At 45.4% G+C, this 13,428-nt stretch overlaps 1 protein-coding gene across 2 annotated transcripts in view; it reads left to right on the top strand.

Moving 5' to 3' along the window:
- Vps13b (vacuolar protein sorting 13 homolog B) overlaps nt 1-13,428 on the top strand; it is a 553,787-nt gene that overhangs the window by 537,130 nt on the left and 3,229 nt on the right. For both annotated transcript variants that reach the window (XM_029469591.2, XM_021183993.3), the window contains exons 57-61: nt 363-539; nt 2,773-2,943; nt 8,686-8,862; nt 10,761-10,863; nt 11,515-11,764. In XM_029469591.2, the coding sequence (XP_029325451.1) occupies nt 363-539; nt 2,773-2,943; nt 8,686-8,862; nt 10,761-10,863; nt 11,515-11,764 (878 nt within the window). The remainder of the gene's footprint in view (nt 1-362; nt 540-2,772; nt 2,944-8,685; nt 8,863-10,760; nt 10,864-11,514; nt 11,765-13,428) is intronic.

Genomic DNA, 13,428 nt, shown 5'->3' with positions numbered 1-13,428 from the left:
CATCTCAGTCTGTGAGCACCTGCAGCCCAGAGTGCCTGACTGAGTTGGAGGTGTTCTCTGCACATGGTTCCCTTTACAGGAGGACAGGAGGCTTGGGCACAGAAGTCATATTAAAGCCATTTGCAAGGCTGCCAGAGGATCACTGTGATTTATAAAGTATGAAAGTTCACCATTTATGAATTCACAGAGAATGAGTTATTTCCCATATTTTGCTCCAAAGAAGCTTATGGGTGAACACCCTTATATATGAACACCCTTCGTTCTAGTGTGGAAAGGGAATTTTAGAGAAAATAGGCCACTTTTCATGAATGTTGAAAGTGCTGAACTCAAGGTCTCAATAACCCCTTCCCTTTGTGTTGCAGGCTGGGTGGTGGGGTCTCTGGAAATCCTCGGCAGCCCCGCCAGCTTAGTGAGAAGCATTGGGAATGGAATCTCAGACTTCTTCAGGCTTCCATATGAGGGACTGACCCGAGGCCCAGGAGCCTTCGTGAGCGGAGTCTCCAGAGGGACCACATCATTCGTCAAGCACATTTCCAAAGGTAGCGGGTGCTGGTCCTTATAGGTCCTTGTCTTGTGTTTCAAGTGTTCATGCTTTTCAGTTTGCTCACCCAGCCTGCAGCTTCTGTTGTTGTGTTAACTTGCTGTGAAATGCTGGGATGATAGCAAAGCTCATGTTTTAAACAAATCACTGCTTGCCTGTAGTGTTTAAAAATGTTTCAGAAATGTTCTCATTGAGAAAACACGAACTGGCTCCACTGTTATTCTATACAATAAATATAGAAATATTGACAGTGTTTGTGACCTCTGCTAAGCAGCAGGATGCTCACACCAGTTGCCTCATCATGTTTCTAAAATGCAGATACAGTTGTCATAGCTGTCTAAGGACACGGACTCATTGTAGTGGGGAAGCTGACTGCTAGGCCAGCTTTACTTCCACTCCCTACATCCACAGTGCCATCTTGTGGTCCAGACAGGTCATCAGGCATGGAGGCTAAACTGCTTCCCACCAGGAGAATGTTTTCATTTCATCCAATGTTTGCTCGATATTTTGGTCAGGTTGGCAGTGACCAGGGAACTAACAAGGGCCATCTGAGTCCCCTTTTCTTCTCAGCGGGAGGCAGAGAAAACAGGGCAAAGGCCTTCTTGCCCATAAAAGGCATTTTACTGTAGACAATACCATAACTCTGTTATGAGTGGGCAGGTTATGGAAGACTCTAGAAGACCTCAAAAGAAGACTTAGGCTTGAAATATGAGACTCCATGATCCATAGAGAGGGTGGGGGCTCCTGCTGTGGGGTTGGCAAGAGAGCAGCCAGAGTAATAAAAACAAATTCCATGGACAATGAAAGGGAGCCTCCCCCAGCCCCAGATCCCGGGAGGCCTGGGAGCGGACTAGAAACTCACAGATGTGTGCCTGGTGGGCTGCTCAGTCTGCCATGGGTCCTCTGAGGTTCTGTTGTTTCTGTTTTACAATAGGACAGCAAACACCTGTTAAACTGTAGCTCAGCTTATTTAGCATCCTGACTGCTTCTTACATTTGTTCTCCCATCTTAGCAAAATCTGAGGGGGGGTGTCTGTATGTGTCTGTCTGTCTGTCTGTCTGTCTGTGTTGTGTGTTCATATGTCTCTGTGTTTATATGTCTGTGTGTGTCTGTGATTCATGTCAGTATGTGTGTCTATGTGTTCATGTCTCTGTGTGTGTTCATATGTCTGAGTGTGTCTGGGTGTCTTATGTGTTCAGACCACAGGTAAAAATGATAGCTTCAGAAGTGGGACCTGCCATTTTTTCCCTATTGGTGTCTCTTGGTTTTGCCACTGAGATCCATATGTACTTGCTGGAGCAGTTGGGACTGTTGGAGCATGAGAAGTTGTCTTTTTTTGGGAAAATCAAACAGAATCATTGCCTGGGTTCCTTTGTTGACTTTTCTATCAGTCAATGTCCAGATTACTAAAACTTCATAAATCTTCTATAGCAAATAGGGGTTTTTTTTCCCTCAGAATACCAAGTGATAAAGTTTACTTTCTCCCTTTATTAAGACTGAAGTCATGACCAGGTATGGTCATGCTTGCTGAGGAAGATCACAAGTTCAAAGCTGATGTAAGCTTGTGTAAGAGACCAGAGCAGGGCCGGGTGTGGTGGCGCACGCCTTTAATCCCAGCACTTGGGAGGCAGAAGCAGGTGGATTTCTGAGTTCAAGGCCAGCCTGGTCTACAAAGTGAGTTCCAGGACAGCCAGGACTATACAGAGAAACCCTGTCTCTCTCGAAAAACAAACAAAAAAACAAACAAACAAAAAAAGAGACCAGAGGAGGAAGAGGGAACACTGAATTCACAAGTCCTAAAATGGAAACATTTCTTGACAATCTACCTGGGACTAAGGAATATAGCCTTAAACATAACCTGTAAAATGAGCTCAGAAACACAGGCAGGCTAGGAATGGAGTCAGTGGTCAGACTTTAATCTCTTAAAACTGGATCCATAGAGGACTTCAAAAGTCTTTTCCCCCAAGTCTTGAGAAATTATTGGCAAGGTGCAAAGGTCTTAGCCACATAAGGATATGGCTCTGCCCGCTGGAGAGCACCAGCACTCCCCTGCTCAAAGGTTGTGGTTTTTGCTTCCAATGACTGGGGAGGGAAGGCTGTCAACTATCGCTCCCCACCCAGCAGGTCAAGGAGACACTCAAGTGCTGCTGGCATGTCTTCTCATCCCACCTTACAAAACCTGGCCAGGGCTGCCACCTGAAGGGAACCAGCCCATGTTCTTGTGCCCGCAGGTGCCTTGACGTCCATCACCAACTTGGCCACCAGCCTGGCTCGGAATATGGGCCGGCTCTCACTGGATGAGGAGCACTACAACCGGCAGGAGGAGTGGCGGCGGCAGCTCCCTGAGAGCCTGGGTGAAGGACTGCGACAGGGCCTGTCCAGACTGGGCATCAGCCTGCTTGGTAAGAGACTCGACACTCCTGTCTGCATTCAGCTTTGGATGCTCCAGGGATGGCCACGTGGCTTCTCGTGGGAGTGGTTGTGAAGTTCCTGACCTTTCATAAATAGAACTGAGCTATGAAGGAACAGTCCCTTGCTGTGATGTCTGCAGTGCATCTGAGGAACACTAGGGCAGGACCAGATCTACAGTGTGGTGCTGCTCCTTAGCAGGGCTACCTCAGGACTGCCTGGGGAGGAGATTACCAGACACAATACCTGTGCTCCATCTTCCCTACTTAACATGTGTCTTGGTATACAATCTCCAAAGCAAAGGATAAAGGCACAGGACACCCCTAAGCACTTTTAGAAGTGAGTTACCAGCAACCTTGGGAAAGCATCTACTTCCCCTTACCATGGCTGCTTGCTTTTTGTTTGAGCAGCACTTGAGCAGTGTGCGCGTGCTATGTAAACTGTAGTCAGGAGCCAGCTTCCTCCCCCCACACCCTTGGATTTATTTATTTCGGATCAGCCCATCTCCAAGCAATTATTGTTTGTCAAGCAGCCCGATGGTATAGTTAGAGGGGAAGATTTCCATGGGTATTGCAAAGGATCAAGTGTTTGAAAATAAGTTGCTTTGGGAAAATCTATAAAAAGAAAACTTCAGAGCTAGAAATTTACAGAGTAGGATTTTTCAAGGGTATTTTTATTTATTTGCTTTCAAAGGAATTTAAAACTATACTGCTTGGCACCCTGCCTTTCTAGCATCTGAGGGAGTATGCAGTGTAGAGATCAAAGTGCCTGTGGAGGTGTAGAGGCCAGAGTGGAAGAGATGAGCCTGAAAGGTTTCCTCTTCCCTTTGTTCTGGTCTCTGTGCAGTGCCTCACCAGCAGCACAGCTGAGGCTGTGGAAGGAAGTGGTACAATGTTACAAGTGCAGGTTGACTTACCAGAGACTAGTTAAGCACTAACAGTTTGTGGTGTGGGGTATGTCATTTGATAATGAGTAGAAAGTGGGGCCAGTAGGTAAACCAGCAGTCCCCTTGCTTGCTTTGGGGAGGATGGTGTGGCAGTGGGTAGACTGTGTCCCTCAGGGTCCTGGACTCCAAGCTAGGTTATCCAAGTCCTTTCTTTGTGACCTTAGGTAAGTGTTTAACTTCTTTACCCCTGGATTTGTTTATATACTGGAGCTGATAATACAGTTGTTAGAAACAATGAGCAGGTAGGGGCCACAGGGCACACACAGAGTCGAAACGAATTAGTGCTATATTCTGCAATCATAGAGACTAAACATTGTCCTGACTCAAGAGTAGCATTTGAGCAACCACAGGCACATTCTTGGGGAAGTTTAGTCCAATGAAGATACTCTGTCCAGAAGTAGTGACAATAAAGTTATCTTGGGGGCCACAAGCTTGTTATTTGGAGACTTTGGATTATTTTAAGCTAAGAATTGTTGCCTTAAATGTCCTTTCCTTTGGAAATGATTGCTTTCTTAACCTATCCAAGAGATCTGAGCTGACTGCCACAGGCTGTCTCCATCCTTGTCCTCACTCCCTTTTGGCCCCAAGATTCCATACTCTTCCCACCAGGAAAAGCTCTGGCCACTGTCTAACTTCCTCTGGTAGAAAGCTTTCGTGATGTCTTACTGGCTAACCTCCACTGGGCTGAGGACAGCAATAGTTTCATGTGCTGTCTGCCTCTCCTACTCCCAGGTGCCCTAATACTAGCCATCTTGAGCCCCCGGGACCCAATCCAGACTAATACCTACTCCCTCCAGGGCTGCCGACATTTCTGGACTTTTCAGAGTTTACAATGAATGGCTCCAGCTGGGGTAAAGTGACTTCCTTTCCTCCAAGGGTTCAAGAGCCTGTCTGTGTCACAGAATATACAAGCTGTCCTAATGCCTGGTCCCAGCATACCAGATGCGTGCCAGGAAGAAGAGAAACAAGCAAGTTTCAATGTCACCATTTCAAATTGGTCCCCAGAAAGTATTTAAAATTGCCACATGTAACTCAGTGCCTTACTGAAGTTGTTATATAATAATTGAAGCCCACAGTGAGGACTGCAGTTCTAGCTGCTCAGATTTTTCTTTAGATAAGCACTCTGTTAATGAGAATTTATTTATAGCATGTCTTTGGTTGACCAAACACTTTCACCTCCTTTTTTATTCTCCATATTAACAGTATTGGTGTTAAATTTTAGTGGCTACCCAGCAAGAACCTTTATACCACCTTCTCTTAGGGCTCCCCACCTAGAAACAATCAGAACAGGAAAGTAAACAACTGAGAGTTCCAAGGGCAGGAGAAATGCATTTCCCCTAAATGCGCCCCCTTTTTGCCCTGTTGGGGACACAAGTGTTATGAAGCACTTGAAAGCCCAAAGACTTCTGTAGCTACTTCAAGCCATGTGGCTCCAAGTCCATGAGGCCACCAGGGCTTTTGCATGAACTTTAATTTATGTTTGGAAACTGTGGGGCCTGCAGAATTGGCACAGGCTTTGCTTACACATGCCAGATCTACCTCACTTCCCTAAATGCCACACACACTTCTGTTCCCTAGTGCCTACCTGGGAAAAGATGGCCACCTCCATGTCCCAGTACTGCTACGGTCCCCTAAGCCCTGGCTCTTCCACCCACCAAGGGAACTGCTGCCCAGCTGAACTGGTGCTTTTGTGCTGAGTCCACCTCTATTTTTCACACCAGGAGGAAGGGGAGGAGCTGGAGCTTTCAGAATCCCAAAGAACAGGCCTATACTAGTTAGATCAAGAGCAAAAGAGGAGGTACCCTTGAGGAGTCCCTTGGACATCAAACCTGCTACCAGAAGTTGGGTTTTCAGTTATTTGGGACTTGCAGATTGACAGATTCAAGTTTAATTGCTTCCTGGTTTGATTATCTGCTCTGACAAGAAAAGCTGGCCCAAGCACTGTGCAGGTCTCACTTGTAGATACCCCAGCAGCATGGTGTCCTAGCTTAGACCTATACCACTACTGTGAACAGCAACAAAAACAACAAGACTGCATTACGTGATAAGCTGCCATCAAAATAGATTAGTAGCAAGTGCCCTTGATTCCAGGGCAAGTCAGAAGAGGAGAAGAAAGCACTCAGTAGTTCCTTGTTTCTTCAGGACAGGCCTCCTAGAGCTTAGAGGATGGAAACCGCTGTGAGGCCCTGCTCAGGCCTGGCTCAGTCCACACTGTATGCCCCGCCCACAGTACCCTCCTGCCTCCTCCACTCACTTCATCACATTATATAGCACTCTCCGTGTGGCCACCTACTCCACAGGCCCATTGCCAGCAGACAGTTCTTGAGATCGGTTTCCACTACCCAAAGCCTTAGAGTAGAGAGCATAACAGTAAGTAATTTAACAGTTGTGGGACTTGGCCTCCTAAAGCCCTGAGAAGCTGTCTCCCTCCAGCCAGATTTACAGATGATGGGATTGCTGTTCATCTTCAGAGCCTCTGTTCTCAATACTATTAGTACAAAGCAGGAGCCCATGGCACCTGGTGGTCAGTGAGCTGTCTGAGGGTGGCTGGTACCATTGCAGTCTGGGACTGGACCGGGGGCAAATGACCTGACGAATCCTTCTCTAACAGGCAGGATATACCACTTTGTCTAGAGTGAGTCCTTTCTGGCTGTCCCAGTAGTGCGTCTATCAAAGCCACTGCAATTGGAGCCTTCAGTGAATACAAGAAGGCAGAAATCAAGGGAGTTTCACTGAGGTGCCTCTTTACACTAAAGGGGACAGAAGCAAGCACCCCATGTGGGTATTATCATCTATAAAGGGCACATTCCTTGCATATGTTAGGTCTGACACATGATAGGGAAATGGAGGAAGATCCTAAATGAGGCAAACACCTACCTCCAACCCAAGTCAATAGCAGCTAGCATGAAAGCCACACTTCGAAAAAGGCTTTCCCACCAGAAACACTGGCAACAATTTGCTATACTTCCAATTATTTACCCGAGCTCTTAGGTGCAAGACATAAGGACCAGGAAGTCAAAGCCACCCTTGCCTCTGTAATGACTCAGAAGCACTCCACAAACCACTGTGAAAACAAAGACTCCAAGCCCCAGGTCTTGTTGCCGTGGGCCTGCTCGTTCAGGTGGAGAGCAGACAAGCCCACCATCCTTCAGCTGAAGGAATCTTCTCAACCACTGACAGCCCAGTTGCCTAGGCTGCTGTCTAGCACTTCTGTGTGACACTGTTCTTAGGAGCAGAGACACACTGGGCCACTGGAAGCTGTTGTCTCCCTCAGTCCATCATTTCTTTAGGCTGGGGTAGTGTTACTCTAGGCTGTCACCTCTGGAAAATTCCCAATCTGCCAATTCATAAACTTAAATGTCTCTGTTAAAAACCAAATGGCTGCAACCTGTGAAAAACCATCCCCTTGGATATGACCTGAAGGAACTAGTCTTTTGTTTCAGTGTATTTTGCTCAATGAAGTATTGCTTGAAATTAGCAGGTCATTAATGGAGACCTGGAAATCTCCTTTTACCCCCAGAGACTTTGAATTGGTGCCATTTGGAATAATGGGATTTGACATGCACTAAAATCTCTACCAAGGGGTTGTACATTTGCATTATTCCTGCCAGGGTCAGTCTGAAAACAAGGAGCTGTCAGGAATTATAAATACAATCTCTGCTGAGTTGAGGAGCCCTCTGCTGTGTGGTGAAGTCAAGACCCACAAGCCCTTTCCTGACCTTATCAATAACCCCTGAAGTTAGAGAATGGGTGGCTGTGCCTTTCATTTGTAACCTGCCTTCAGTTCACTCCAATGGTAAATCGGCACAGCAATGTGTGAGGCAGGCAGTAGTGTACTGGCTACTCTGAAGTCAAGAGTACAGCCAAACCTCAATTCAAGTCAGAAATACTGTTTTTTCAATATTAGCAAGAAACCTGTTTGATAAACTGCATAAGCAAATAACTCAAACTCCTTGGACTCATATCCCAGCCCAGCCACTCAATAGTTGTGCGGCCTTGGGAAAATCCCTCAACCTCTTGGCCTTACTAATAGGATTATAGGGATTAAATGACCTCACATGGATGGAGGCCTTTGTACAATGCTCAGTTCATAAACACGTAATAGGCAAGCCATAACAAAAAGAATCTGTCAATAATTACTTTTATTAAATATTAGCAGTGATAATGTTGAATTATTAGAAAATAATTGTTTTAAGTTGGGAGAAGAGAACTAGGTCAGTGAATAGGAGTGCCTGCTGTGGAATCCTAAGGACCTCAGTTGAAATCCCCAGTAGCCCTGTAAGACAGCAGGGCATAACTACTAACTGTAGCCCAACAAAGGGGAGGGACAAGCAGATAGATCCTGGGCACTCATTGGCCAACCAGCCTAGCCCAAACCACAAGCTTCAAAAGCTATGGACTCCCTGTCTCAAGGAAGTAAGGCAGAAAGCACAGAGGACAGCACCTCCACAGGCACCCTTCTCCACACCCCCACACAGTCAAGTTTATTAGGCTCTGCAGGCTCTCATGACAATGCTTTCTCCCAAACTTATGCCCTTCTTTCTGCAGAAAAGTGCACGGGTAACACTCTGGAATAGTTTCGAACTTCTAGGTCCTAGCTTGTGAACCAAACCCAATCTGAGCATTGTTTATGAGGAACCCTCTGGTATAACTGTCCCTCGGGGTACTTAGATTATAAGTAAATAAGACCGTCTAAGGAGGGTAGAGAGTCATTTCACTCTAGGGCAAACTGAGCTCCAGACTAAGAGTCTCTAAGCTCTGTCCTCACTGAACGCTTTTGTTATTTCAGGTGCAATTGCTGGGATAGTTGATCAGCCAATGCAGAACTTTCAGAAAACATCTGAGACCCAGGCTTCAGCAGGACATAAGGCCAAAGGTGTCATCTCAGGCGTGGGGAAAGGAATCATGGGGGTATTCACCAAACCCATTGGGGGAGCTGCAGAACTTGTGTCACAGACTGGCTATGGTGAGTAGGTTTAAGAAAAATAAACAATCAGGCCAACTCATTAATGTGCATTCCTACTTGGGTCCTCTGAATCTAGCCTTTCACATGGGCACAAGGTGAGACAGCAAATGAATAAACAATAGCTCACTTTTCTGTATCACAGTGTTTACTTACAGAGTATGAACACTGCCAATCAGTAACATCGATGAGTAATTTCAGATAGTCTGTGCCAATTTTTTACAGTGCAATTAATAGATTTTAATAAAAAATAACAAGTTAGAAATTCCAAACAGCATGGTAACAGGAAAGGATGATTACTCTTCTCTGTGATAAGTTGGGGCGGGCAGACCATTCCTGAGTCAGAAGAACATCTGTGGAGAAGGAGAAGGTGTGCACGCTGATCTGGGATCAGCTGCATCTTCCAGTTCTAAGTCTTCTGACCAATGGGCATAAAGGCACAGTGTGCAGCTAAAATCCCTTTTCCCAAGCAGATGCTGGGAGACCTGGGGTTTGCTGTAGAGTGTCAGGACATCCCCCCAAATGTACTTGTGTCTTCCCTTGCTTTCTTTCTGCACTCTCAGCAGAGCACATTAAAGTACCTTGCAGTAAACTTGTGATTAGAATTATCTTTCTACTTAAAACTTGATATATCCGGGCAAGAGGCGAGCTAGCTGACATCTCAGACCACAGGAAGGGCCACCCACTTGTCAGAGAGCACATTCCCTACATCTGGCCAGGCAATCAACGGGTCATATCATTGCAGGCATCGTGCTCCTCAGCCCTGACAAGAGCCTCATCAGGGCATCCTTTGAGAGATCACACTGACAGCCATGCTTTTGTTCACCTCTCCACTTCCATCTTCTGTGGATGGCAGGTTCAGTCCCAGGGAACCTGATAATACAAACGACTACATCTCAGAGGTGGAAAAGTTAAACTCTCCCTTACTTATTAAGAAAAAGTGTTCTTTTTGTTGCAAACTCAAATGAAGCAAAACTCTACTTCATAAGTTGCTTGGGTTTTAGAAATGCCATTGTCTCTTAGCATGTTCCCAGGGCTTAGGAACTCAGCCTTATGTACGAGCGTCTCAGAGCAAAGCTTCACATGGCCTTTTTGGTTTCCATCACTCTTGTAAAACTTTTATTACCACACTGAAGGTTTTACAAACCACTAACTCTTAGCCTAATGACTATGCCTCGTTTATAAACATTTACAAGCCCTCAGAAAGCACACATGCTGTACCATCTTTGGTTCTGGAGAGTCTCTTTGGAGGCTTATGTGGCTGCTGCTGGGTGCCCTCACTTGGTACTGGCACCAGAGAAAGCATGTAATAAACTAGAGGTCCCAAGAGCACTCATAAATGTATACAGAATCTTGTTTAACAGCTGGATTAAGTCATTTAAATTTAAATACTATATCTAGGCAAACCATGTGCCTTTGTACGTAGCTAGCTTTTTGTTTTTTAGACACTCATGTCAGAGATAGAAATATTGTATTAAGCAGCAAAGTCAAGTAATACTTTTTAAACACCTAAGTTTTAAATGACATGGAAGATACTATTCATGACCAGTGGTTCTCAACCTTCTTAACGCTGTGACCCTGCATTTAATACAGTTCCTCCTGTTGTGCTGACCCCCAACCGTAAAATTATATTCATTGCTACTTCATAACTATAATTTTGCTACTGTTTTGAGTTGTAAGATCTGCATTTTCCAGTGGCGATCTCTGTGAAAGGGTCAAAACTGCTGCTCTAAGTGTTAAATACATCTAAGGCAAGATTAGCCTAGCGACTCAGTTGTTTACACTTACGTCCAAAGATTGGCCTCATTTTGAATCTGTAATGCCTTATAGATAGAACATGCTGTAGCATAGAACTGTTTTCCAAAAAATAAGTAGTCAACCTCGTTTGCTTCTCACCACAGGTATTTTACATGGAGCTGGACTTTCTCAGCTTCCCAAACAACGGTGCCAACCAACACATCTATATGCTGACCAGGCTCCAAACAGCCACGTCAAATATGTCTGGTAAAATCCTTCAGCCACTTGCTCAGTTTATATTATTACACTGTTTGCTGACAGACCCTGGCTTTGGACATGTGTCCAGGGGAGACCAAAGGACCAGCTGTTTCTGACACTGGTATCTTGAGTAGTTCCAGGGAAAGGCTGCTCTTTCCAGGTTAAACCTAGATAGAGAACTCTGCTCTGTGGGCTGGTCGTGGTTGAACCACTTAAGAGGCAGATTTTCAGTTCAAGACCAGCTTGGGCAACAAAGACCAAACAAAATCATCTCCTCTACTTGGTCTTAAGGATACACATTGTTTAAATCTGGGCCTGCAGCAAGAATCAAGATCCCCTGGTAGCCAGAGTTCTAACTGGGGGCATCATTTCTCATGGGAAGAATATAGCTAAATGAAGCATAGGAAATCTCCTCTCCAGAAGCAAGAATCAACTTGACCAGAACCAACTTGAAAATTGGCAATTTTTTTTTTAGCCAGTTATAGCAAATACAGAAATACTAAGCTAAAGTTAACAGTCTATTTTGCCCATGGGGAATGGCTGGTTTTTTGGGGTTTTTTTTTTGGTGGGGGGAGGGAATACGCCAATCATTGATAAACAGTGAAAGCTGTTTTAACTGTCTTTCTGGCTTGCTCTTGACCTCTTCTTCCTTTTAAACAGGAAAATGCTTCAGTCTTTGGGTAGACCAGAAGTCCACATGGCCTTGGATGTGGTTCTGGTGAGGGGTTCAGGCCAAGAGCATGAAGGGTGCTTGCTGCTGACCTCAGAAGTACTCTTCGTCGTAAGCATCAGTGAAGACACACAACAACAAGCCTTCCCCATCACAGAGATCAATTGTGCACAGGACACCAAGCAAAACAACCTACTCACTGTGCAGCTCAAGCAACCAAGAGTAGCCTGTGATGTGGAGGTACAGTTCCAAAAACAGGATGACTGGGGCTAGCTTTTAGGAAGTTGAGATGTAGCCTTATCACTGGCGCTTAGACATCTGGGAGACCAGGAGAGATAGGAAGGATTGTAAAGGAGTTGAGGTAGATTAGAATGGAGTACTTTGAACCCTTTAGAGAAAAACCAAATAGATGGTCAGAGGAACTCCCAGCCTCAGGCTGAGAGTCTGTGAAATATGACTCATTTGTCATAGGGGTGAGGAACTAGGAATAAGATGGTGGTAGAATAGACTTAAGGGTGAGTGTTCTCACGACCGCTATTCAAATGAGGCCTTTGGACTATGCAACACAGGGTAGCTACAAGTGCTGGGATAGAGAAGGCTGCTGAAGCTAAGGGGTGTAGGGAGGGAGTCAGTCCAAGGGCAGAAGGCTGAATGCTTGCAGACTGACAAAAGAGGTGGGGTTTTGCTGTTGTTCCCCTTCCCTGTTCCTTTACCTAGACCAGCTCAAGGGTTGGTAAACTTCAGTGAATATGTCTCTCCTGTTTTACATTCAGCAACTGTTTTCCTTTTCCCACAAGGGCATGACACAGGACTTAGTACTGTAAATAGGGGTGCTTCCTGAGGACAGCTTAGGTTTAGGGGACAGCACACTAGATGTGCTAGCTAATGGCTCCTGGCAATATTTACATAAAATAGATAGATGCTCAGGAGTCCAAAGTGGGCCCTGATTTCCCAGTCAGTCCAACCTATAATAAGCAGATACACCTACTGGGAAACTGCTCCCTTCCTGTGTACCTCCCTGGTGATGGTTTCAAAGTTTCTTTAGAAATTGTTTTTCCATGAGATGGAGGTAGTCCTTGCAGGGAATTGAAGAGTGACAACCAAGATTACAAAACTACCCCCTCTCCATCCCCACAGGGACTGCCCAATTCCTTCTTTCATGGTATTTGTCCTGATATGGGATCCTGTCTCCCTCATACTATCTATCTGGGTAGAATTATCTGAGCAGATGGAAAGCAGCCAGCCACAACCTCTCCTAAGATCTCTCTCGTTTCCTGGACCATAATCAGTCAGGCTTTAGGCTGGAATTTGGCACCAATACTGCACTGCTGCTTTTAGTTGATGACTTTCTGGGAATAAACAGGGGTCAGATGTCCAGGCTGACTTTATTAGCTCTACCAGAAATCTTCTGATCCAGTTGACAATAAAGCAGCAGTAATCTGGCTACAGGATTTGGCAAAGGACAATAGCACTGTCTTCATGTTCTTAGTCCTAGAGAAACCTCCAAGTCCCAAGAAATATCTGTGACCATTTTGTGTGTGTGCCTTTAGCTGGCACAGACACACTTCAAATCTTCAGCTATGAGATTCATTCATCTTTTACTGGTGTCTAATTTTCATCCTCATTTGCGTCTTTATTTGAGGGTAGTAGGGGAACAGGACTGAGACCTGTTGTTTTTATAGTACTAGTCTGTAGAAACTGAAGGTTGAAGCTATGAACTCACCAAGCTAAAACGAGATGGAAGCATCAAAACCTGCTCATGCCTAGGGATGAAGGAATGGCTGTTACAGAGGCAGATACTCAGAGCAGTCCCTCAAGACAGCCACTAAGCAAGCACCAAGCTCACATACCTGTCTTGTGCACAGCAGATAACCCACTGCATCAAGCTCCACACTGCACTCTCA

This window comes from Mus caroli, unplaced genomic scaffold (genome assembly GCF_978045245.1).
Source record: "Mus caroli unplaced genomic scaffold, Mus_caroli_1 scaffold_16, whole genome shotgun sequence".
NCBI lineage: Eukaryota > Metazoa > Chordata > Mammalia > Rodentia > Muridae > Mus > Mus caroli.
Note: the sequence above shows the minus strand (reverse complement) of the source record. Positions and strands in the feature narration are given on the sequence as shown.